Source organism: Paracoccidioides lutzii (genome assembly GCF_000150705.2).
Source record: "Paracoccidioides lutzii Pb01 unplaced genomic scaffold supercont2.30, whole genome shotgun sequence".
Lineage (NCBI taxonomy): Eukaryota > Fungi > Ascomycota > Eurotiomycetes > Onygenales > Ajellomycetaceae > Paracoccidioides > Paracoccidioides lutzii.
The window spans coordinates 118,918-141,092 of record NW_015440976.1 but is presented as its reverse complement, the minus strand read 5'-3'; the positions used below and the strand labels follow the sequence as shown (position 1 = coordinate 141,092).

The 22,175-nt window shown below is 48.1% G+C and overlaps 7 protein-coding genes across 7 annotated transcripts; 5 read left to right on the top strand and 2 right to left on the bottom strand.

The window, feature by feature from the left end:
- Window positions 1-535: 535 nt before the first annotated feature.
- Window positions 536-1,822, top strand: PAAG_08163 (fumarylacetoacetase; the record flags this gene model as incomplete). The annotated part of the gene is made up of 1 exon (XM_002789863.2): window positions 536-1,822. The coding sequence occupies one exon, from the start codon at window positions 536-538 to the stop codon at window positions 1,820-1,822; it is 1,287 nt and encodes a 428-aa protein (XP_002789909.1).
- Window positions 1,823-2,071: 249 nt separating this feature from the next.
- Window positions 2,072-2,812, bottom strand: PAAG_08162 (maleylacetoacetate isomerase; the record flags this gene model as incomplete). Its single annotated transcript, XM_015846439.1, has 1 exon — window positions 2,072-2,812. One exon carries the CDS (start codon window positions 2,810-2,812, stop codon window positions 2,072-2,074), a length of 741 nt encoding a protein of 246 aa, XP_015701103.1.
- Window positions 2,813-4,729: 1,917 nt separating this feature from the next.
- PAAG_08161 (hypothetical protein) lies at window positions 4,730-6,694 on the top strand (the record flags this gene model as incomplete). Its single annotated transcript, XM_015846438.1, has 3 exons — window positions 4,730-4,856; window positions 4,939-5,250; window positions 5,310-6,694. 3 exons carry the CDS (start codon window positions 4,730-4,732, stop codon window positions 6,692-6,694), a joined length of 1,824 nt encoding a protein of 607 aa, XP_015701102.1.
- A 3,689-nt stretch (window positions 6,695-10,383) lies between these two features.
- Window positions 10,384-12,154, top strand: PAAG_08160 (monooxygenase; the record flags this gene model as incomplete). The annotated part of the gene is made up of 6 exons (XM_015846437.1): window positions 10,384-10,528; window positions 10,601-10,677; window positions 10,748-10,805; window positions 10,862-11,594; window positions 11,665-11,996; window positions 12,105-12,154. The coding sequence occupies 6 exons, from the start codon at window positions 10,384-10,386 to the stop codon at window positions 12,152-12,154; spliced, it is 1,395 nt and encodes a 464-aa protein (XP_015701101.1).
- A 1,716-nt stretch (window positions 12,155-13,870) lies between these two features.
- Window positions 13,871-15,196, top strand: PAAG_08159 (NADPH dehydrogenase; the record flags this gene model as incomplete). Its single annotated transcript, XM_002789859.2, has 2 exons — window positions 13,871-14,044; window positions 14,108-15,196. The coding sequence occupies 2 exons, from the start codon at window positions 13,871-13,873 to the stop codon at window positions 15,194-15,196; spliced, it is 1,263 nt and encodes a 420-aa protein (XP_002789905.1).
- A 2,184-nt stretch (window positions 15,197-17,380) lies between these two features.
- Window positions 17,381-18,634, top strand: PAAG_08157 (biotin synthase; the record flags this gene model as incomplete). The annotated part of the gene is made up of 2 exons (XM_002789857.2): window positions 17,381-17,602; window positions 17,702-18,634. The coding sequence occupies 2 exons, from the start codon at window positions 17,381-17,383 to the stop codon at window positions 18,632-18,634; spliced, it is 1,155 nt and encodes a 384-aa protein (XP_002789903.2).
- Window positions 18,635-18,891: 257 nt separating this feature from the next.
- Window positions 18,892-21,719, bottom strand: PAAG_08156 (onanonoxo-7-onima-8-eninoihtemlysoneda; the record flags this gene model as incomplete). Its single annotated transcript, XM_015846436.1, has 5 exons — window positions 18,892-19,067; window positions 19,142-19,788; window positions 19,859-21,258; window positions 21,326-21,419; window positions 21,532-21,719. 5 exons carry the CDS (start codon window positions 21,717-21,719, stop codon window positions 18,892-18,894), a joined length of 2,505 nt encoding a protein of 834 aa, XP_015701100.1.
- Window positions 21,720-22,175: the final 456 nt, after the last annotated feature.

Below are 22,175 nucleotides of genomic sequence, written 5' to 3'. Positions count from 1 at the left end.
GGTTTGAGTGTGTTGTGTGTGTGTGCGTGTGCGTGCGTGTATGTGTGTTTTAGGCCGGACCTGCCGGTGCAGCAAAAGCCGAACTGTCAAAGAGCTCTGGGACTGGCGCGTCGGCTGTGACATGTCTGGGTCGACCCGCTGCCGACGCTAAGCGCGCGGAGGACTTTCCGCACTTCTTCGAGGGAGCCGGGGGCCGGGAAACAACGAGGGAAGGCATTATTAGTAAGGCGCAGAAGGACGCCGGAGAAGGTGCAAAAAGGGGAACAGGCCAAGGTTCCCTCCCTCGGGCAACGTCAGTCTCGTAGGTACGGTACGGTACGGTACGGTACCTTGTCTCCTTTCGCGAAACTACACGCCTGTCCTGTCCTCAATGAAATTGTTTTCTGTTTCCCTTTTTTGTCGTCTTCGATCAAAATCAGCCCAAGCTGCTGTAGTTACACCCCGTAGCAGCAGCCCTCAATTCCACCGCCACCACCACATATCATACCTTCGCAGCAGCGATTGTCTCTCCTTCAGACTATCCCCATCCTCTATCATGACAGCATCCTCGTGGCTCCGGATTCCCAAGGAGTCTCCCTTCTCCGTGGCCAATATCCCCTTTGGAATCATTTCTACCGCGACCTCATCTACCCCTCATCCAGCAATCGCCATTGGCGACTATGCCCTAGACCTCTTCGTCTTCGCCTCAGGCGGCGGGTTTGCCCAGTTGCACTCGTTCAAACACCTTGATGTATTCTCCCAGCCAACGTTGAACGACTTTGCAGCCCTCGGGAGACCCGTTCATCGCCAGGTGCGAGAATACCTGCAGGCTATTTTCAAAGAAGATACCCCTTACCCTGAACTACTCAAATCAAACGAAGCCCTCAGAAGCTCTGCCTTGATTCCCCGAAAAGATGTTACCAATCATCTCCCCCTCAGCATTGGCGATTACACTGACTTCTACGCCGGTCTCAACCACGCTTACAATGTGGGCGTTCTGTTCCGTGGGCCCGACAATGCCCTCCAGCCAAACTACAAGCACCTGCCAGTCGGATATCACGGCCGCGCATCATCAGTGATCGTCTCCGGCCAGCCCGTGCGCCGGCCAAACGGCCAAATCCTTGCCAACCCCGCTGCAAACCCCAAGGAACCCACCTTCTCCCCCTGCAGGAGACTGGACATGGAGCTTGAACTGGCCGTGTTTGTCGCCAAAGGCAACAAATTGGGCGAGCCAATCCCTATCGACCAGGCTGAGGATTGCCTGTTTGGCGTCGTGTTGATGAATGATTGGTCAGCCCGCGACATCCAGGCGTGGGAATACGTGCCGCTGGGTCCGTTCAATGCGAAGAACTTTGCAACCACTATCACACCCTGGGTTGTGCTGATGGATGCCTTGGAGCCTTTCCGTACTACGGGACTGAACCCGGAAAGGCCGCTGCTCCCGTACCTCCAGGAGAAGAAGGCGGAGAATGTCTATGATATACCCTTGGAAGTGACTCTTGTCGTCAACGGCAAGGATACGAAGATTGCAGAGTCGAACTCGAAGAACCTGCTTTTCTCTTTCCCACAGATGCTGGCTCACCACTCGATTACGGGTTGCAACATGAGAACCGGCGACCTTTTGGGTAGCGGGACGATCTCTGGCGAGAAGCCCGGGACGCTGGGCAGCTTGTTGGAGAGCACCAATGGTGGGAAGAATCCGATTAAGCTGGCTGATGGGACGGAGCGGGTTTTCTTGCAGGATGGGGATGAGGTTATTCTGCGGGGCGCTGCTGGTAAAGAGGGAAGTTATGTTGGTTTTGGTGACTGTACTGCTGTCATTTTGCCAGCGCCTAAGATCTAGGGATTTTATGTAACATCACTATTAAGTTGTTTGATTTGTTGTGATACATAGATAGAATTTTTTCTTTTTTTATGAAAAAAAAGAAAAATACTTCATGTTTCTTCTGATCAGATAACTACCTAGATGGATGCATGCTAATTTCCTGTTGAACCCAGGAAACCCAACCATTCATAATATTCAAAATATTATGCGGTGGTTTAAAAATCCAGTATAGCTTTTTTTATATACATACCAAAAAAAAAAAAAAACCTACCCCCTCCTCATCTCCTCTGGGGTATCAGGCTGCCTGCTCCAATGCGCTTTCTGAACCGCCTCCAGCCCCTCCAGCCTCTCAAATACAGCCTTCACCGTTGGATACGGCGAGAAATCCACCTCAACCCTCTGCGCCGCCCACACCGCAGGGACAAGACATACATCCGCCAGCGTCACAGCATCACCAACGCAATACGTGCCCGCCCACTGGCTAACCAGCTTCTCCAGCGCCGTGAATCCATCGACGTTCAGCTCGCAAGCCCAGGCGGTATTATCCCCACCGAAGGCCTTTACCTTCTTCTGTATGCGAAGGTTCGTCACGGGCTGGATGTCGCAGGCTATGATGTTTACGAGCGTGCGGACACGGGCGCGGAGCTGCGGCGCCGACACTGGGGGCAGCAGGGCGGGTTGCGTAGCGATGTCCTCGAGGTATTCGAGCGCGGCGATGGATTGGGTGATGGGGAAGGCCGTCTCGGTGTTTGTGGTAGAATCGGGGGAGTGGGTATTGCTATCATCCTTCGCAGTGACGGCGAGGACGGGCACGGTTGCTGAAGGGTTGAGGGAGCGGTGGGCGTCGGAGAGCTGTTCGCCCTTGAGCAGGTTTACGAAGGTTGTGGTGTGGTGGAGCTGTTTCAGGTTGAGGGCTATGCGGAGGCGGCCGGCGCAGGAGGAGCGGAAGTAGCTATAGAGGTGAAACTGGGGGGAGGGGGACTGGGAGGGGGATGATTGGGAGGACATGTCGGATTTGGATTCTGGGTGTGGTGGTGTGGATTGATGGGGGGGTTTGTGGTATAGGCTTTGGTGGATGGGATTGACTGTGATGTTGCCGAGGCAGTGATAGTGTTTATGCTGTATTACTATGTGGTTGATTCGGGAGAAAGGTGTGGTGAGCATATTACGGATCGGTGGGATTGATTGATATGAACGTGCAACTTTTAACTTCAACAAGTCACAATATAAACTCCACGCATGCCTGGCATTGGATGGAGTGGAGCGGTTGTATTCGGTTCCGCAGGTGGAGACATGGCAATTACCACGCCGGGGTTGCCGGAACTCATCCGCGCCCACTTTTTTTTACATTATAATTCCCCCAGCCCTATCAACTTAACTAGTTAATGTAACTAATCAATATTAACGTTAATAGTTAACTATTATCAGTATCATTACTCAATTCGCTATTGGGTGTAGGGAATTGCGGGGAGCGAGGGGTAACGTGATGGCCTGTGCCCTTGGCGCCCGCTTTCCCAGATATTCGAACCAAGCCCCTGAGTAACACTTACAGTTATGTATACATATGTGTACATGGCCGGGGGGATGCAGCAGGTAGTTAGTTATACTTCAATGGGTTACTTGCTATTGGTTGCTTCGAGTTCGTAGGATTGCTCTGAACGGAGTAAAGTAGTTATTGGTTTGATAACGACCTGAGGACCGAGGGAGTTTATAATGCTCTAGCTATGTTCAATGGAGCAAGGACGGCAAGCAGGCATATCTCGCCTGAAACTACGCGCAACTGTACACTCGAATCAGCTGGGGATAGTTACTACAAGGGAGGGGTCATCTCCATTTGGCGAGTAAAGTTATTCCGCGAAAACAACTCGAACGGCCCTCAGAGATGTTAGAAAATGCCCACCCACCCCGGAGGGTCAAGCCATGGTTCTGATCTGCCATGTACCGGACGGATCTCGGGCTGGGTTAAGCTGTTTTGGTTTTGCATGTGTCTCCGTTCCAGTCGATATTCATATCAACGCAGATAGCAATCAATTTACGTTGTAGTTCGGGTGCGAGTAAAGGGGGACCAGATCCTGGGGTGCGCTGGTTGCAAAAGCGGTCAGGAAAGTCAAAATGAACATCAATCTTGTTTAAATGGTCGTCAAAGAGTTGGTTTGACCAGACTGCAGAATAGCACTGGAGTCTGAAGGCGGTTTTGGCCAGGGGAAGCTTAGATGACAGGGGGAGGAGTAGGGCTTTAGATATTGCATCTGCCCAACAACAACCTCACCCCCTGGAAGATGTCCTGATACATGAGTATCAAAGAATCACCAGCAAGCAATTGTCCCTGCAGTGCCCTGCTTAACCCGTCCTCTTTCATGCACAGAGCACATCAAACACTGCTCTATATTCATGACCATTATTGGTGTTCTCAGCGCTGGACCACACTGTCTCTGGAGTTGTCCATCATCATCAGCTAATCCACATCACCTTGCCTGCTTAGTCGTTCATCCCGGTTAGGGAAAATGCCCATCACCTGGGCATCCATCAGCAACACCGAAATCCCTTCATCTCATCTTCTTCCTCCTTCTCTTCCTCTCCATCTACTTCTCCATTGAGTCCCTCGTTTCCCCCCCCCCCCCCCCCCCCCCTTATTTTTTTTTAATATCTGACCAAACTTCAAGAGATCCCAACCTCTGCATCTAGCTAATCTCATCTGTATCAAGGTATCCCGGGGGCACATCAACCTCACCAAACAAGTTCCTACTATTGGCCCACCCGTAAAAAGCTTTCCCTTCAATCCGTCCGCGTTCTCGTGTGCCGCGTCAAAAAGTTGATCCCACACGGTCGCGACCTGTACACTATTCCCCCCCCCCCCCCCCTTCCCTTTTCTGCAACTATCAACCGTCGACAGACCCTATCAGTCTCCATTGACACTTTGTCGAGATGGATGAAAAGAAGGCTGAAATGCCCTATGACGTCCAGTGCTTGATCTTCGAAGCAATCGTGTGTCTCGATGACGTGGAGACCCAGGAGGATTGGAAGAATATCACAGGCGCGCGTTTGGTTTGCAGTAAGTACATATATATATATCTCGCGTTGCTGTGCTCCTCTTTCAATTCCCTCCAAAGACGTAACTGACAACGTCCGCTCAGAGGACTGGAACTGGTCCATTAAGCGACAGCTGCTTCTCACAAATACTCCTGCTGATAAAATCCTCAAGTTTGGCAGTGAAGGAATCTGCCTTGACAAATTGAGAGCTACTCTCCCTCTTGTTATGGGGTATGAGCTCAACTCAAAGCATGATTACGATCTTGATGCCGACATGGATGATTACCCCGAGCTTGTTGAAGCCAAAAAGAGAATCATCACAGTCGGGCACTCTGTGTTTAGGTACAAAATTAGACGACAACGTCGCCCAGTCACCTCTGGAACGCCAGAGGCATGGATGCAGGAGGCCACTATCCGTGGGTTACCACTTGCATGCGTCTGCTCCTGGGCCGGGGTACAAGCGTTATCCGTGCAGGTGGACAATCCACTCTGGTGAACTTGTCCACGGAGCATGACCAGCTGGGTTCTCTCAACTTTCTTCACCGCTATGGCGTCCACCAGGTCGAATTCTACGGAAGGGGAGAGCATCCGGTCGCTTTCGCCATCCACAAGCAAAAATTGGAATTCGTCGACGCTTTGCTCAGTCTTGGGTTCAAATCGGCCGTTTTGGTGCGTCCCCGCGAGTCTTCCGTCGAATGGTTAACGCCAATCACCCACGCCGTCCAATTTGGGGACCACAAATTGGCCTCCGTTCTGTTTCGCTACATCAGTCCGAATGAGGAAGAGGGTGTCATTGGCTTGACTCCATTGGTCAGGTCCATTTTGAAAAACGATATGCGGATGATGAAGCTTCTCCTTGATCATGGGGCACACGTCAATCCAGTTCACAACAAGACCATTTTCCCACTCGGAGTAGCCGTGGCGAACAACAACGTCGAAGCGGTCGAGCTGCTGCTTGACCTTGGGGCGGATATTGATAACACTGACGCTTATTTCTACAAAGCCCTGGACTTTGCCATTCGCAACAATCTCGAAAATATGGCTGTCCTGCTCCTCAACCGTAGTATCAGAGTCACGACATACAACGTCAAGCTCGCGGCGCGTTTCAGCACACTTGATGCCCTCGTCAAGCTCATCGAGCGTCCAGGGGTTGCACCACATTTTGAAAAATCCAACGGGCTACTCATAACCCGTGTTCCTGACCGCAACGGCAGACTTCAGGTACTTATGCGCGATAATCCCCGCGTTCTGGCCTACATCTCGACCACGAGCGACAATGTGGCGAAATACGTCGCTCTTGTAAAGGGGATCTTTGCAAAGTATCAGCGAGACATTGCGAAATCACGTCAAAATCTGATTGTTCGAACCAAGAATCCCATGCTCTTGCACTTTGCTGTGAAAGCGGGTCTTACTCGTGTTGTTGAGGACATGCTTCAAGCCGGTGCTGATCCAAATGCGTTGACTGCCATGAACCCCAAGCGTTCGACCCTCCAAACTGCCATTCGCAAACAGAATCTGCCCATCATCCGCTTGCTGCTGAAGAAAAGTGCCGATGTGAACTCCAAGGGTGGGCGCCATGGCTCCCCATTGAATGCTGTGAAACACGTGCGCAATAAGGCTATTCTGTGTATGTTGATAGGATACGGCGTCATCTATGATAGCTCAATTGTCAACGAGTACGCGTCCTGGCCCGAGACGGAGACCAAGGTGGTCAAGGCAAACAAAAGGGAGCCGAAGTTTTCGAGCCTGAAAGCAAAGTTGCCTTCTCTTCCCAACATCTTTGCACGCACAATACAATATCTGCACCGCAAGAAGGGGTGGGAAGTCGCTTTGTTGGGCTTGAAAAATGATGGACGTTGATGAGTACTGAGACGCACCCACGCAGACAAAATCTCAGGTTCAACGTGGATTGAGAGGCTAAGTCGATTTACGGGATAAGCATCCAAGCACAGCATCCCGTGTGTTCTCTTTCCCTCTCGCGGTTTCCACTATATGATTTTCTTCGATCCATGGATTCTTTTTTTTTTCTAGCGTCAAATGATGTTTGGTCTTTTTACCGGAAATTCTGATCTCAACAGAGATTTCCCCCCCTCCTTTGAGGAGTGATTTCGTCCACCATGGTTTTCTCTTCTTCTCTTGCGACCGATTTCGATCCCCACTGTACTATTTTTGCCGATTTTATCTGATGAGGTGACCTCCCACCATTTGTCCCATTTTCGACAAATGGTATTCCAGAAGCCCAAGCTTTCCATGTTATTAAATTTTATATGATTCTCCCTGTCTGGCCCAATTTTCACAAAAACACTTTCCGGGTTCACTTTTCTCTGGGGTGAAGGGGATCCGCGATGTTCCACCGATGGTCGTTTTTTTTTTTTTTTTTTTTTTTTTTCCCAACGAATGGCGCTCTCCATTCTCATTCTTTTCCTATATTAAAAACATTATCTGATATCCCTCTATGCTGCAACATCGTTCCCAGGTTGTGGTCTGGAAGCATGCTGACGTGAAGTCAAGGACATAATACTGGGATATGCCTAATTTTATACACCATAGTTAGTTTAAAAATGACTAACCTAGTGTCGAAGAAATGAGAACAATTGCCAGTTAACAAGACAAGACTCCTCTCTAGGATGTTAGAATGTTTGCATTCCTCACTTCTCTCTTTGCAGGCTCCCTCTTCTGAATTCGAACTATTCCCAAGTCTCAGAGTCGCTTAAGAGACTTGGATTTTCCATCGCCGGTCACTTCTCAGACTCAACCAGCCAACCCCCCTTGAGGGTGGACCGATCTTGCAGAGGAACCTGCAGAAGGGATAAGGGATGGCGAGATGTAACTAAGTGGTTGCAACAAAGGTTCTCAACCCTACGATGGATAACTATGGCTGGTCACCGTTTCCTCGGCGGCAGGATCTGTAAACTCAGCCAAAAAATAAAATAAAATAAAATAAAAAACCAAAACAAGGCAAAGCAAGCAACAAACCGACCAACCAAAAAATAAAACAATGATAATGAAAGGGGAAAAAGAAGACTAGGATCAACAGATAATTTGACAATTTAATACGAGGACGTTAATCTATTTACGCCAAAATCCCAATAGTCGGGCCCTGTAAAAGTTGCCCTGTTGCAAACCACAGAGTTTAAGTATCTGTCCCAAAATTTTGTACCAGCAATGGTGGATCCAAGGACATTGGAAGCCTGGAAATACCTTAAGAAAGTCAATTATCCGAGCTGAACAACCCAAGATTGCATACATGGCAGGCTTAAATGTGTATCAGCTGCACTATCTTCGATCAACTATGGAGTAGTCAATGAGACTCGATTATTTTGAACGAGAGAATGAAAACCCTGGGTGGAAGCTCTCCCAAACTGCGCTGTGAACATGCGAGAATATTATTAATTGCGATATACGCATGGGCATCTGCTATCCCAGCCATCGAGCAGTATGAGGAAGTTGGAAATAGTGCCACCCGCAATCAAGGAGAATGAAGAGAAAACAAAGATCAGTCACGAACTAAGATAACGCAGGTTACGTGCGTACGGCAAGTTCATTAACCAAGCAACTCAAAGGGGTTGTCCCGCAATTGAGCAATTTTCTGCAGGCCAATGATATCTTGAGACCCCCAGAATTCCATTTGCAAGTCTGGGGGGATGACACACTCTCAGTTGGACAATGCATAAACTTCCAACATGGACTATGGACAGCGGAAATTTTGGAATCAATTCAAGTGAAAGCAAGATATAGATCCAAAGATATCGTTTGAACAGAAGCCTACAATTCCATCGTTGCAGGAGAACAAGATATTCGGTCTTGCTAATTCGACGCTTGTTCACTGAATCACAACTCACTGCTACAACATGACCTGGCGCACCAGAACCCTCATCGATAGCTCAGGGTGGAACAGCTACCGTGAATCAATTATCATCTGATGATTCATAGCCGATTTCTGAACCCTGTATCAGCCCCGCAGAAACACTTCGTTCATTTGTGGGGAAGATGTATCTCAGGAGAATCGACGAAAACGGCTTGGAGGTCATCGGATGAAAAACCCGCAATGTAACCACAAGAAATCAAACAAGAATAAATGAACAATAATGAAGCATCCCTGTTTCTTGCTCTTTGGGATTGACTGACGATCCGACCCGCTATCACTTACTTCCGCATGATTAATTGACTAACCTAAAATTTCCCCATACGGCTGGGTAAGTCACAAGCACGTCCATTGAGGCCCTGCACGGAGAAAGTTGCATTAAAATCATGGGAACTCCGCCCGTTTGTACGGAGTACGGAGTATTGACAATTTCATGGATTCATGGATTTTGGTCTGGGGTTTGGGATATATTGATTTCCCGCCACACTCTTGTATTATTCGGCGTCCTTTCACTTAACTAGCGTGAGCGTGGGGATATGCGGCCCTTGCAGATCGCTGCGCACGGAGGATATGAACATCTGCCCCATTTTTATATCTGGAAAGGTTTTTGCTTTTTAATTCTCGAGGTCTCCACTTCTTTTTTCGCCCCATATTTTTTGCCGCCCCCATTCCTTTCCTATGACATTCAGAACTAATAAGATGGTAACCCCAAATTTTAACATCAGCGAGATACAGGTAATTTACTTGTGCACCCCCAATGTAACAAATAGTTGAGGGGCTGATTCAAGCTCGCAGAGTAGTGAACGTCGGCAAAGAGGACACGGGGAAACCAGAAATTTTAACGAAATATATAACTGCCTAGTTAAATGGCCCTGGCAATGAGATTCCCGAGCAAAGCCGTGTTTCGCAATTAGTCACGCGCCAAAAGAATATGGACATTCGACTGCCCGTTGAAGTGGAGCCAAGAACATATATATGAAAGTCAAGATCCTGACCGGTTGGTTGTATGGTCCAGAGAATGTAGCGGCAATTACCCATGGCCAGGTTGCAAGCAGGCAGATGGTATCAAGACAGCTGGCCCCCAACTAACTAGCTTTCCCCGGTTCGAACATGCGGCGGTAGAAAAGCAGCTAAACGAGCTGGCCAGGATTAATTGACAGGGTGGACTTGTATCATCAAACCTGCCGATTTTAATTGTCAAAACATGATGTAAAAGGAATGGATAGTTTAGATATCTAGAGTCACTAAATTTGCGAAACAGACTTGTTATTTGCCGTCAAGAAGGCAAACTACCCGACGAGAGCACCCCACGATCTAATAGTCAGGTTACCAGCGGGGGGCGCTAGTGAGGAAAATATTGGGTAGTTCTAGACGACTCAAAGATGAGGACAGCTGCAGGATACACATTCTGCTGAACCACACCTAAGGTGAGTACGAGGCGTCGTCCCGAGTTTTCTTCAAAACGCACAAGCCGCAGGATTCCATGACCACCACCAAAAAATGGAGAGATGGGAGAAGCAGTATTCGTAAATAAAACCTCAGATGAACTCGCATTCCAAAGCCCCTGCCCTTTCATCTGGTTGACTCGAGTACGTCTCTTTTTCTTCTCCTTCTCCTTCTTCTCCTTCAATATTTACACCAAGCTCCATTGGGGATTTTGGGCTAGGAGGACGATGTGGACGAAATGGTTCTTTTGAAAGCAAAACGATCTCTGAGTGTGGTTGTCGTTGGGTACGTATGCGTGATATTTACATGTTCATTGACATTAATATATACCGTCATCTCCGCCTCAGATATCGGTTTTGAGCTAACCGGGAGAGATAGCGCAGGTATGAAATCAAGATCCGGGAGAACATATTAACGGGTGGAGAGGATGAGTTAACTTGTTATCATCGTTGAAGGTATTGGAGGGTTGGCAACGGCAATATCTTTGGCAATTCGGGGGCACAGGGTGCTCGTCCTCGAGATTTTACCAGAGGTATGTGAACATGCCTGTTAGCCGGTGTAATAGTGGGTAGCAGAAAGGAGAACGCTGACCGCTTCAGTAGATCCAGGAGATCGGTGCAGGAATCCAAATTGCTCCAAACATGGGTAGTATCCTTGCTCGTAAGTGATCTCTCATCGAACGTTTAATTCTTTCAGGCTAACATTCAGTGCCATAGGCTTGGGAATCGAGCCCGCGATCCAAGAGAAAGCTATTGTCCTTGAGACAATAGAGGTTGTTCGATGGCAAAATGGCAAGGTCCTGAGCAAAATCCCCGTTAATCACCAATACGGCAAAACTGCAGTCATCCACCGGGCGGATCTCCAGAGAGCCCTTATTGACAGGATATCCGAGCTGGATAATATTGAGATGCGACTCGGCGCAACAATAACTGATATTGACTTCGATCGCACAGCAGTCTGGCTTCAAGATGGTGAAATGGTGACTGGGGATGTGATTGTTGGAGCAGATGGAATCAAATCTATGATCAGAAACAAGATGATTCTGGACAGGGCCAACGGAATACTGCCTACCGGGGATAGGGCATTCCGGATCCTCATACACCGTGAAAAAATGCTTCGAGATAAAGAGCTTGCAAAATTAATAGACAAGCCAAAGGCAGTACGGTGGGTCGGCCCGCATCGACATATCGTAGGCTATCCTATACGCAACCACCAACTGTACAATGCAGTTTTCATTCATCCCGACAACGGGAGCGTGGGAGAATCCTGGACTATTCCCGGGACAAAAGAGGAGATGATGGAGATGTTTTGTGGCTGGGAACCTCGAGTATTGAAGTTGATAGAAGCTTCGACTCAGGTGTTGAAATCAAAACTTTGTTTACATCCGCCATTGCTAACCTGGGTAAAAGGTTCGTGCACTCTAGTTGGTGACGCGTGTCATCCCATGCTGTAAGTCGCAGGCATCCAGATCTAGATGGCAAGCCACATGCATGGATCAACCGATTGCTGATTCGCGCAGGCCCTATATCGCCCAAGGCGCTGCCCAGGCACTTGAGGATGCAGCCGCTCTTGGGGTAATCCTGTCCAACATATCGAGCGTGAAAAGCATCCCGTTTGCCCTTGGCGTGTATGAGAAGTGTCGGAAAAAACGTGCAGAAGCCGTCCAGCAGTCTGGTACTGCGAATAGAATTCCACTTCATCTTCCTGACGGGCCAGAGCAAGTCGCAAGGGATGAACGGTTTGCAACCGTGATGAAAGGGGATAGCAGTCCGGATAAATGGAATGATCGTGAAACACAGCAGCTGCTTTGGGGCCATGATGCAGAAGAAGCTGCAAACCAATGTTGGTCAGGTATGCCATGTCCCAAAGAGGGTATATAAAAGGCTCCAACAAACTATTCAGATGATCTGTTGTCAAGCCGCCCCTCGTTGCATAGCTAACGACATTAACTGTTTCTAGAATGCACAAGGGTGAAATGCCACCACCACAGTCTAAGCGCAAGACTGTGACATCAAGTGAAGCGCGGCGGAATTCACCACACACGCATCAATTAATACCGCTCTCAATACCACGGTCGACAACTAGGTGGCCGTCACGTTGTGGCTGTGTTAGAATGTGTATCCTCGGAGGCTCTCGAGATTCATCCTTGCGGCGCCGTGCTTTTCTCACAGTCCGAAGTTCGTGAGCAGCCACAGATGTGTGTCATTCAAGAGGGTGTTGATTTGAATAAGGAACCTGCTAGTGTCGGCGAATATATATGACTAAAAACGCCCAGGGCGTCGTATATAAAGATTGATCTTTGTGGCCCGGTAGTTTTCTCACGTAGGCTGGCCATCACCAAGAAGAGGCTAACAGCATCACTATCACCAATTTTTTTCTGGCATGTGTAGTTAAGGCAATCAGCCTTGTGGACCTTGCTGGTGGTCTTAGATCCGCGCCCCGAGGACGGTTACTTGTCTGTCCGGGTCCACATCCATAGCAGATAAAAGCAGTTATCCCCGCTTAGTTGGTTAGTTAGTTGCTGTTTGGATAGCAGATACGTTAACTAGTTAACTGATAACTGACCAGTTAACTGACAACGGAGATAAATCATAACTGAGAAAAAAGAGGAAAAGCGAATGTCACTCCCATCGCTCATACGCGTATGGAATGTGCCACAGCCAAATATTAAAATGATTAAATCCAACCTTTCCATTGCAACTGCTGCAAGGCCCCTCAGGAAGCTCGATATTTTCGTAATCGATCTACTCTAGAAGACAAGTTCACAAATCACTGCTGGAGAAGACTCCGGTATTCTTTTAAAAAAAACCGCTCAACATCATCGACGAATGTTTAACCAACTCTTCGGCGAGAGAGTACACCCTGTGTAGTGCCCTAGAAATGAGAATTCCACATATTGGGCCGAATTGCACGCGTCGAGCTCCGGGGCGACTGATCCGAAATATGGATGAATTGCTGCGATGATGATGTCACATTCATCAAGAAACTGATTAACGAGTAAATTAACTAACTAGCTAGTTATTTAGCTAGCTAAGCGTCTTAACTATGAATTACAGGAACTCCAAGGTGTGGAATGCTGGAGCGATATCTTCCCAGGCGAGTTAGCTCTCCCTTTATCATTTACTCGATTTTTCAAACGCCCGTATCCAGGCATTTCGGTGCTCCTCATTCGAAAGTTTACATGACTATTCGTTGAGTTGATTAACTCACTATTCGATTAGGGACATTGTTTCCAAGGTTTCATATACAAGTCTTCCGAGGTTCCAACTTAAAATTTATAAGCGATGAACCTAGGAGTAGACAGCAACCCCCAGCCCTGTTAGGGGGTTACGGGCGCGGGTAAACCTGGGCTTTTTATTATTTAGTTAGGGCTCTTGGCTTGTCACTGAATTTGGTCACCTCGGCCCCATGCTTAAGGGCAGCGAGTGGGCCAATATGGATGCCCCCGATCAGATCGAGTGGAGATTTGATTTCAAAGCATGGCATTATTCCTCAGTGTTTGCCATTCCTTGAGTAAGTTTTGCCGTTTTTTTTCTCACTTATTTGCTCTGGCGAAGCAGAATCTGAAATTCTACATCAGCACCTGTTTGCAGTAGTCCTCGTTTGGGCTGCCCGATGGATCGCATTCTCGCCATCTATTCCCATCTACGAAAGAAGGCTCAGCAGCGCCCCGATTGTTCCTGAAACAGTGATTTCAACAAGCTCTCATCGCCCATCATTAGAACATGCCATCCCAGAATATCGTTCGGAATGACCCCACGCCCGGGGTGGGGTATTTCACTCCATATCAAAATCCCCCTTCCGGGACCGCTGCCGACCCCCAATCTGATGGCTCCCGGCCACCCAGGCTTTTCCAACCTTTGAAAGTGAGGGGTGTAACCTTCCAGAATCGCATTGGGGTATGTATTCGATTATCTCATGCAAATGTTAATATCCAATACTGATGGAATGAGGGTCCATAGCTGTCTCCACTATGTCAATATTCTGCGCAGGATGGACATATGACGGACTGGCATATGAGCCATCTCGGAGGAATCGCCATGAGAGGACCCGGTTTTATCATGACGGAAGCAGCGTCGGTTCTTCCCGAAGGTCGAATCTCACCGGAGGATGTAGGCTTATGGAAGGATTCGCAAATTGAACCGATCAAACGAGTGGTGGAATTTGTTCACAGCCAGAATCAAGTAATCGGCATTCAACTTGCGCATGCAGGGCGCAAGGCGAGTAGCTTGGCTCCTTTCCTGGCAGTAAATAAAGTTGCAACGGAACAAGCAGGTGGCTGGCCAAAGAATGTCAAGGGACCCAGTGATATCCCGTTCTCAGCCGAGATGGCGCAACCAAAAGCAATGACGAAACGGGATATTGAGGAGGTGAAGAAAGCATGGGGTGCTGCCGTGAGACGTGCAGTCAAGGCGGGTGTGGACTATATCGAAATACACAATGCGCACGGCTACCTCCTCTTCTCATTCTGCTCACCAGCCTCAAACAACCGCACAGATGAGTACGGGGGTAGCTTCGAAAATCGTACCCGTCTTAGCAGCGAGATCATTACCATTACCCGCCAGAACATGCCCGAAGACATGCCCCTGTTCCTGCGGATTTCCGCCTCGGAATGGCTGGAGGAATCCCGTCCGGACCTCCAGAGCTGGAAATCTGAAGATACCGTACGATTTGCAAAAATCCTCGCAGAGAAAGGGGAAATCGATTTACTGGACGTTAGCTCGGGTGGGAATCACCCCGATCAAAGGATCAAGCCAGGGCCATGCTTCCAAGCCCCCCTTGCGTTTGCGGTGAAAAAGGCTGTGGGAGACAAACTTCTCGTTGGATCGGTCGGGATGATTAATAACGGCAACGATGCGAATAGGCTGATAGAAGAAGGGCTTGATATTGTATTTGTTGGTCGGCAATTCCAGAAGAACCCGGGCTCCGTATGGCAGTTTGCAGAGGATTTGGGCATTGAAATTAAGGTTGCTAACCAAATCGGATGGGGCTTTGGTATGCGAGGCTCCAAGGGGTTTTTGAAGACGAAGAAACGAGATGTGAAGATCTAGAATAACTTTAAAAATTATGGATATAGTGGTGAGAGAATGAATGATTTGCCTGCACGCCTATGAATGTCATGGGTTATGGTTTAAGCGTGGGATGGAGCAGGTTTGATGTTTGTCTGGTGGCGTCTTCAGAAATATAACTTCTTGGTATCTTCTCATTGACTTGTAAATAGAATCGTCTGGATCATAAAACTCCATAGATGGTGTAAATAGAGAACACTATACGGATACACATAAAATTTATGTTTTCACTGTCATCTTATATCCTCTGCAAGCGACGTCGGATCTTCTTTTCTTCAGTCTCTCATTACAGACCTACAAACCTTCAACAATAGGAAGCTCAAACTAACTATCCCTGGCAAACCACTGTAGCTCGAGGTAAATTCCCTTCATTAGTAGGCTTTTGCCATCACTAAAACTCCGGGGATTGTAGAAATCTCCAGTGTGGACCTCCTCTTGGACGCAACAACAGCTACCACGTAATCTAAACGCTGTCCACAACTGTACCTGAGTACATTTATCCTCTCCTTCCGCCATGATAACTATGTCCTCCTCTTGAACCCTTCTTTCATTTCGTACCAGCCGTAAAACGTGCGATCATGCAATTCACCACAATAGACGAGAGACACAAAGCTGCATTTATTTGGATGCAAAGAACGCAGAGAGCGGATTCGCCAAGTGGAAGAGGCGCGCTGTGATGCTAAGGTTTCCTCTCTATCTCGTGGGCATGTCTCTAGCTAAACGACGTGACGGCACTCCGATGGATGGTGCATTCGATATAATGCCCCGACTCTCACTTTTTGCTTGGACATCACTTCACACAGAGGCTTACCCCTGCCGTGAGGTTCAACGGTGTGCATCTAAAAGCAAATCTGCCGTCTGTCTTCCCTCAGCCGCGGTGATTGCCAACCGTGATATCCTTACATAGGAATCAGGATCGACTTCTATATCCCCAACTTGTACCGCGAAAAGATGTAACTGCCGATGCAAAAGTCACGACTGTCTTGCAAGTCTTAAATCTGGTCCTAGTTTAACAATTTTGTAGTTCCGTAAAAGAGATCAGAATCGAGGTGTATTGACAAGATAGTTTCGTCATGTCAATGGTGCACATATATATCCTTTCACGATGGCGAAGGAAATGAAAACCGACACCAAGCCGTTGTCTTTCTGGATGATCCGAGAGAATTTCTGGTCCACAGATCGTGTTTTGATGCTTGGTACAACGCTATCTTCCCCCAACACTCCCTGGGGAACAGAAGTCGTAGAGAATGACCGTTTGATGGAGAGATACGAGGCTGACTGTAAACCTCCTCTGGCTATCTCAGCACCCGCCCTCTCATGTCGTTGGACATTCTAGAGACTCCTCCCTCCTTCTCGAGGACCCCCACACGCCTTAATACAGAGACGCAGGCATTGGTTACACGTTGAGATCAAGATCATCCTTGAAATTCACCACTCGGATGCCCGGCCCTTGAAGTAACTTGACACCAGATTTCTTGAGATCAATAGCTACTTCAGCCGTTAACCACCATTGGGCTGCGATGTTGAACCTAATGAGACCTTCAACCAGCCTGCAGAAGTTGGCGTGCATTAGTTAGTTATTGCTTCAACCATCAAAGAAACGAATGCCATGAGGATAAAACTCTTCAACCTCTGGTTTGCGTTGTCTGTCTGTGACACATGATGGTCACTACTTACGCATGCTGAACTTGAAAACAAAAATTGCTTCAACTGGGGATCATGTTTAGTTACACGTCCTGGCGACGAGCAATTGTTCCATTGGCGGCATTCTCCTCAAAGCCCAACCAGGGTTCTGAAATCCTGGATCCAAGGGGGCATCAGCACCACGGAAAGCATAATTTGCCCCAGCCGGAACCTTTAATTTTAGAAAAAGACCAATCCGGAGCGAAGTGTTGGGGCTTACTCTACCCCACGGTATGCCAATGAGTTTAAGGCTGCTTTTATTCGCACTGGGTTTCACCACAGCCCTCAGTCGGTTTGTCTGTCTGAACATGTGAAGACTTAATCGGAATTGGTTAATAAGTCCACAGCTTGTTGGTCGCATCCATTTTAATAACTCCCTATTATTATTATTATTATCTTCCCCTCCCAGTAGTTAGCTGGCCGACGCCCTGGCACACCGATTGCGAAAGAAAAAAAAAAAAGAAAGAAAAAGAAAAAGAAAAAATGGCGTCGATGAGACTATCTCCGCTCGTGAGAAAAAGCGTTCGACGCACTTGCGGCCCAATTACACAAAACCGAGCGGCAACATCTATATCTCCAGCGTCTGCGTCAATACCAAAAGCCCTACAGGATGCGCTTGCCGCTGAAAGTCCCCGCATCAATTGGACTCGGGATGAAATCAGACAGATATATGATGTCCCCCTACATCAGCTTACCCATGCCGCTGTACGAATTATCCCTAACCGGAAAAAGAGCCACACTCATTACAATAGTTACTTGACCGCAGGCTAGAAGAGTGCTAATGGTTTTCCCCGGTGCCCACAGGCCATTGTCCACCGGCGATTCCATGACCCCTCGGCTATCCAGCTATGCACTCTGATGAATATCAAGGTCGGCGGATGTACGGAAGATTGCTCGTATTGCTCACAATCCTCACGATACAACACTGGCCTGAAAGCTACGAAAATGAGCCCCGTCGATTCCGTTCTTGAAGCGGCCCGCATCGCGAAAGAAAACGGTAGCACGCGCTTCTGTCTTGGGGCAGCATGGCGGGACATGCGCGGTCGCAAAACCAGTCTGCGAAATATCAAGGAAATGATCTCTGGTGTCCGAAAGTTGGATATGGAAGTTTGCGTGACGCTTGGAATGATCGATGGGGATCAGGCCAGGGAGCTGAAAGAAGCAGGGCTAACAGCTTATAATCATAACGTCGATACCTCGCGGGAATTTTACCCATCCATCATTACTACACGCTCGTATGACGAGCGTCTCCAAACACTGAGCCAGGTCCGCGAAGCGGGTATCAATGTGTGCTCCGGCGGAATTCTGGGTTTAGGCGAGGAGGACTCAGATCGAGTTGGCCTGTTGCATGCCGTAGCCACGCTTCCAGCTCATCCAGAGTCGTTTCCTGTAAATGCCCTTGTCCCGATCAAGGGAACCCCACTGGGTGACAGAAAACGAATCGAATTCGACAAGTTGCTGCGCACAGTAGCGACAGCGAGGATCATACTGCCCAAGACCACTGTTCGATTGTCCGCAGGGCGCATAAGCATGACTGAGGAGCAGCAGGTTGCGTGCTTCATGGCTGGGGCCAACTCGGTGTTCACTGGTGAGAAAATGCTTACCACTGATTGCAATGGCTGGGAGGAAGATAAGAAGATGTTTGCGAAATGGGGATTCTATCCGATGCAGGCTTACCAGCGGGGGGAGTTCCGAGCTTCTTCGGATGCTGCCGCTGCGGTTGCTGCAGCGAGCTAAAAATAAAATAAAATAAAATAAAATAAAAATGTTTGAGCATACATTTTAATTTTTTATATTTTTCATATTTTCATGCAATGAATAGAAAAAAGTAATATACATCTACCCCGCCGGGTCTATTTAGCAAAGGAACTAATCCATCCATAATCATCCCGCCCCCCCGTCTATATCTATCTATAACCTTAAACATTGTGGAAACAACAACAACAAAGAAAAAAAAAAGAAAAGAAAAAAAAGACTTTGGACATAATAGACTCTTACAGAAGAGCAGATCGAAGGGCCTTGTTTACCATAGCCAACTCATCTAGATCTGATGTTAAATCACACATTAAATACAGGACATTCCCCAGCACACGACAGTGAATATTAAATCCGTCAGGATTCGTCTCGCTTAGTCTCCTCTGCAGGCCAGATGCAGCATTTGAATCATATCCTGGAATGAACAACCCTCTGTCAGCGGGATGGGAACATGGATCGTCTAAACAAGGCAGGAGAAATACTACTTACCACCACCATCCTGGTTTCGAAGGGAAATGCTTATAACAGTGCCTAGAGCAAACACTCCTTCAACCTGTTCTGAATGTGAGAGGTCGCGAACCAGTTTTTCGGACCAGCTACTCCAGATTTGCCGCGACTGTTGCTGTTGCCCTTGTGGATCGGTCATCTGATCGATAACACGATTCAGCGCACGATCCATGTCCCCGGCGGCCGTTAGGGGATCGCCATGCTTTTGATTGCGCTGTTGGATCTTCTTATGTCTCTCTGCATCCGCCGTGCTCAACATGCGAAGCGAAGCTTCCGCCACCTTGCAGCCGACAGGGTGTGCAGTGTAACTGTGACCATGCAGCAGTGCATCGGCTTTATGTGGACTGCAAAAAGCCTCAAAGACATCCTGGCCTGCTAGAGTTACGCAAAGGGGTAAGAGTCCGCCAGTCAATAGCTTGGCATGTACCGAGATGTCAGGATGTGTGTCCAGGAAGGAACTGGAGGAAACTCGGCCTAGACGATAGAGGCCTGTGAAAACCTCATCAAAAATCACAGGCAGGCCAGACCATGTATTATGATGCTGTGACCGTTGTGTAGTTTGTCCCTGTCCAAATAAGGCCGGGTTTTCCCGAACAACGTCAACCATAGATTGTTGAAAAAGTGGATCACTGCGAAATTAGCGATGGCTAACCGCGGGTTAGAAAAAAAAGGAAAAGAAAAGAAAGATGGAATACTAACACAAATAACATCCCTCCAGCTCCCAGGATGACTGGTTCCATGATCAGAGCTCCAAACTTACGACCATCCCGGAGGATAAGATTTTCTATAATTTTTTTTATGTAATTTTTGTAACGTCCGCTAGCCTCGGAACTCCTGCGATTGTCGAGGTCAAAGATAGATTGCAATGTAGAAAATTCTGCATCTGGACCCAAAGCTTCCTTCAATCCTGCCGGGATCTGAACAATCCAGCTTCCCCGCACCATTTTTACCGTAGGGAAGTCGAACCAATGGCCACGGCCACGGTACCATTCAACCCTTTTATTGTAGGTTGACGGCTCCGAAAGATCCATTGTCCCAATAGTGTCGCCGTGATAGCTTCCACGTAGGCCTAAAATCTCAATGTCGTCCTTGCTGGAATCCCATTGATATCGCTTGCACGCTGCCCTCAGAGCCATTTTCACAGCTACCTCCATCCCAGTGCTGCCATTATCAGAGTAGAAAACTCTGGTTAATCGAGGATTGTCCATCATTTTGATTAATGCCTCCGCAAGGGAAAGGGCTGGCTTGTGGACTGCACTTGGGAATATAACATGACCATAGCGGCCGGCTGCATACGCGGCCTCCAATGACAATTCGGGATTTCCATGTCCGAGACACTGCGTCCACCATGATGCAGACCCGTCAAATGTGGGGCGTAACAAATTGGGTGTGTCTGTTTGGGCAGGTGTAATGTTAGAAGTGGTTGAGTTCGAGCATAGATGTGTAGAATTGCTCTTCAAGGTCTGGAAACAGTCTCCATACGCCGAATCAATTACCATGATGTCTCCTGAAGTTATTGACTTGTGTTGGGTAAATGGATACCAGAGGGAGGAATGAGCCTTGGAAGGCATAGCTTCAAGCTCTGATATCCGGGAATGGTGTTTTTCAGACAGTCCGTCCAAAAACCCAGATAGAGGCGAGTGCTTTTCTGTTACAAGCTTTTCAACTTGTTGCTCGTAGTACTTTGACATTGCCTCCTCATCGTTTTCAGCAGGGTAACCATTGCTTGTCAACTTCTTTTCTGGAGGCTGAGAAAATACCAGAACTGGAATACTCTTCTTGGAGGTAAAAAAGTCCTTTAGATATTCGTGGTTTTGATAATAGTTATCCTCTAACACTGCAACTGCATCTATATCATATCCGCGGAGTACCAGACTCTCATACGCGGCGATGGAAGATGAGATGCCTCCCAATTTTGAGTCCGCGATCAGGATGACAGGTAATCGTAAAGGTCTATAGACATCGCTTTGCGGTGTGCCATTCGGACCGGGGGACAGAACTCCTCCCGCTGTCTCAACAAGCGCGAGTCCTTGTCCATGTTGCGCCCATCCATTAAGGGTCTGACTGACCGCCTCAATTATTTCTCGGTCATTGGGACACTGGAGGTACAATAGTCATTGAGATATCACGTTTACGAATATTGTAGAAAAAGGGGAGGAAACCTACCTTTTTGCCAATGGCAGCAATATGAGGGCTCACTGGCCGATCAAACGTATATAAACACTTGCACGAAACATGCCTAGCGAAGCGGCTAATGTGTCTTATAGCTCGCGAGTTAGTGTTAGGGCCGCCAAGGTAGTTAATTCTAGGAACGAGGCTGTGAAAAAGAAATCCAGGAAGCAATTTCATCGACGTATTGTTATTGCACGTACCTATCATCCCGCTCACAATCAGGCCCGGTGGAAACTGGCTTCAGGTACCAGTGGTTGGCCTTGGGATTTGATACAGCATGGGCTCTATAGAGGATTGAAGAGAATATCGTTTTACCCACGTTTGTATTGGCGCCGTATACTTGATATGTTAGCAAATGCCGTGAGAGAAAAGCCCCAGCACGCGCCATAATTTAAACATAGGGGGCCCCTTTTTTAAATAGAGAACAACCGGATCCGAAGACCTACACTACAATAGAGAGGAGTACTTTTTTAAGAGGCTGCGGAAAGTTCCAACACCCCCCTTCGATCCCCATAATTTAAGTTTAAGCCCTACAAAAGCATAACTAATCCGCCGGCTGGACGGGGATATCTCCGCACACATCCAGACACCCAGACATTGCAGACATGGGGCATCATCGTCTTTCGGAATCCTTTTTTCCAGCGAATGTTGCAGGGCAATGGCTGACGGGGTTGGTAGGTTGTGCTGCCTGGGGCCCACCCGCGCTCTATTAATTAATCAGTTGGTTAGTTTCTTTAGTTAGTGACAGCCAAACGAGATTCTCATGGAGCGAAGGACGACGGCAACCCCGGGAGCTGAGCATCAATTACACTACACTACGGCATTTGCGTCTTGGGCCCCGGAG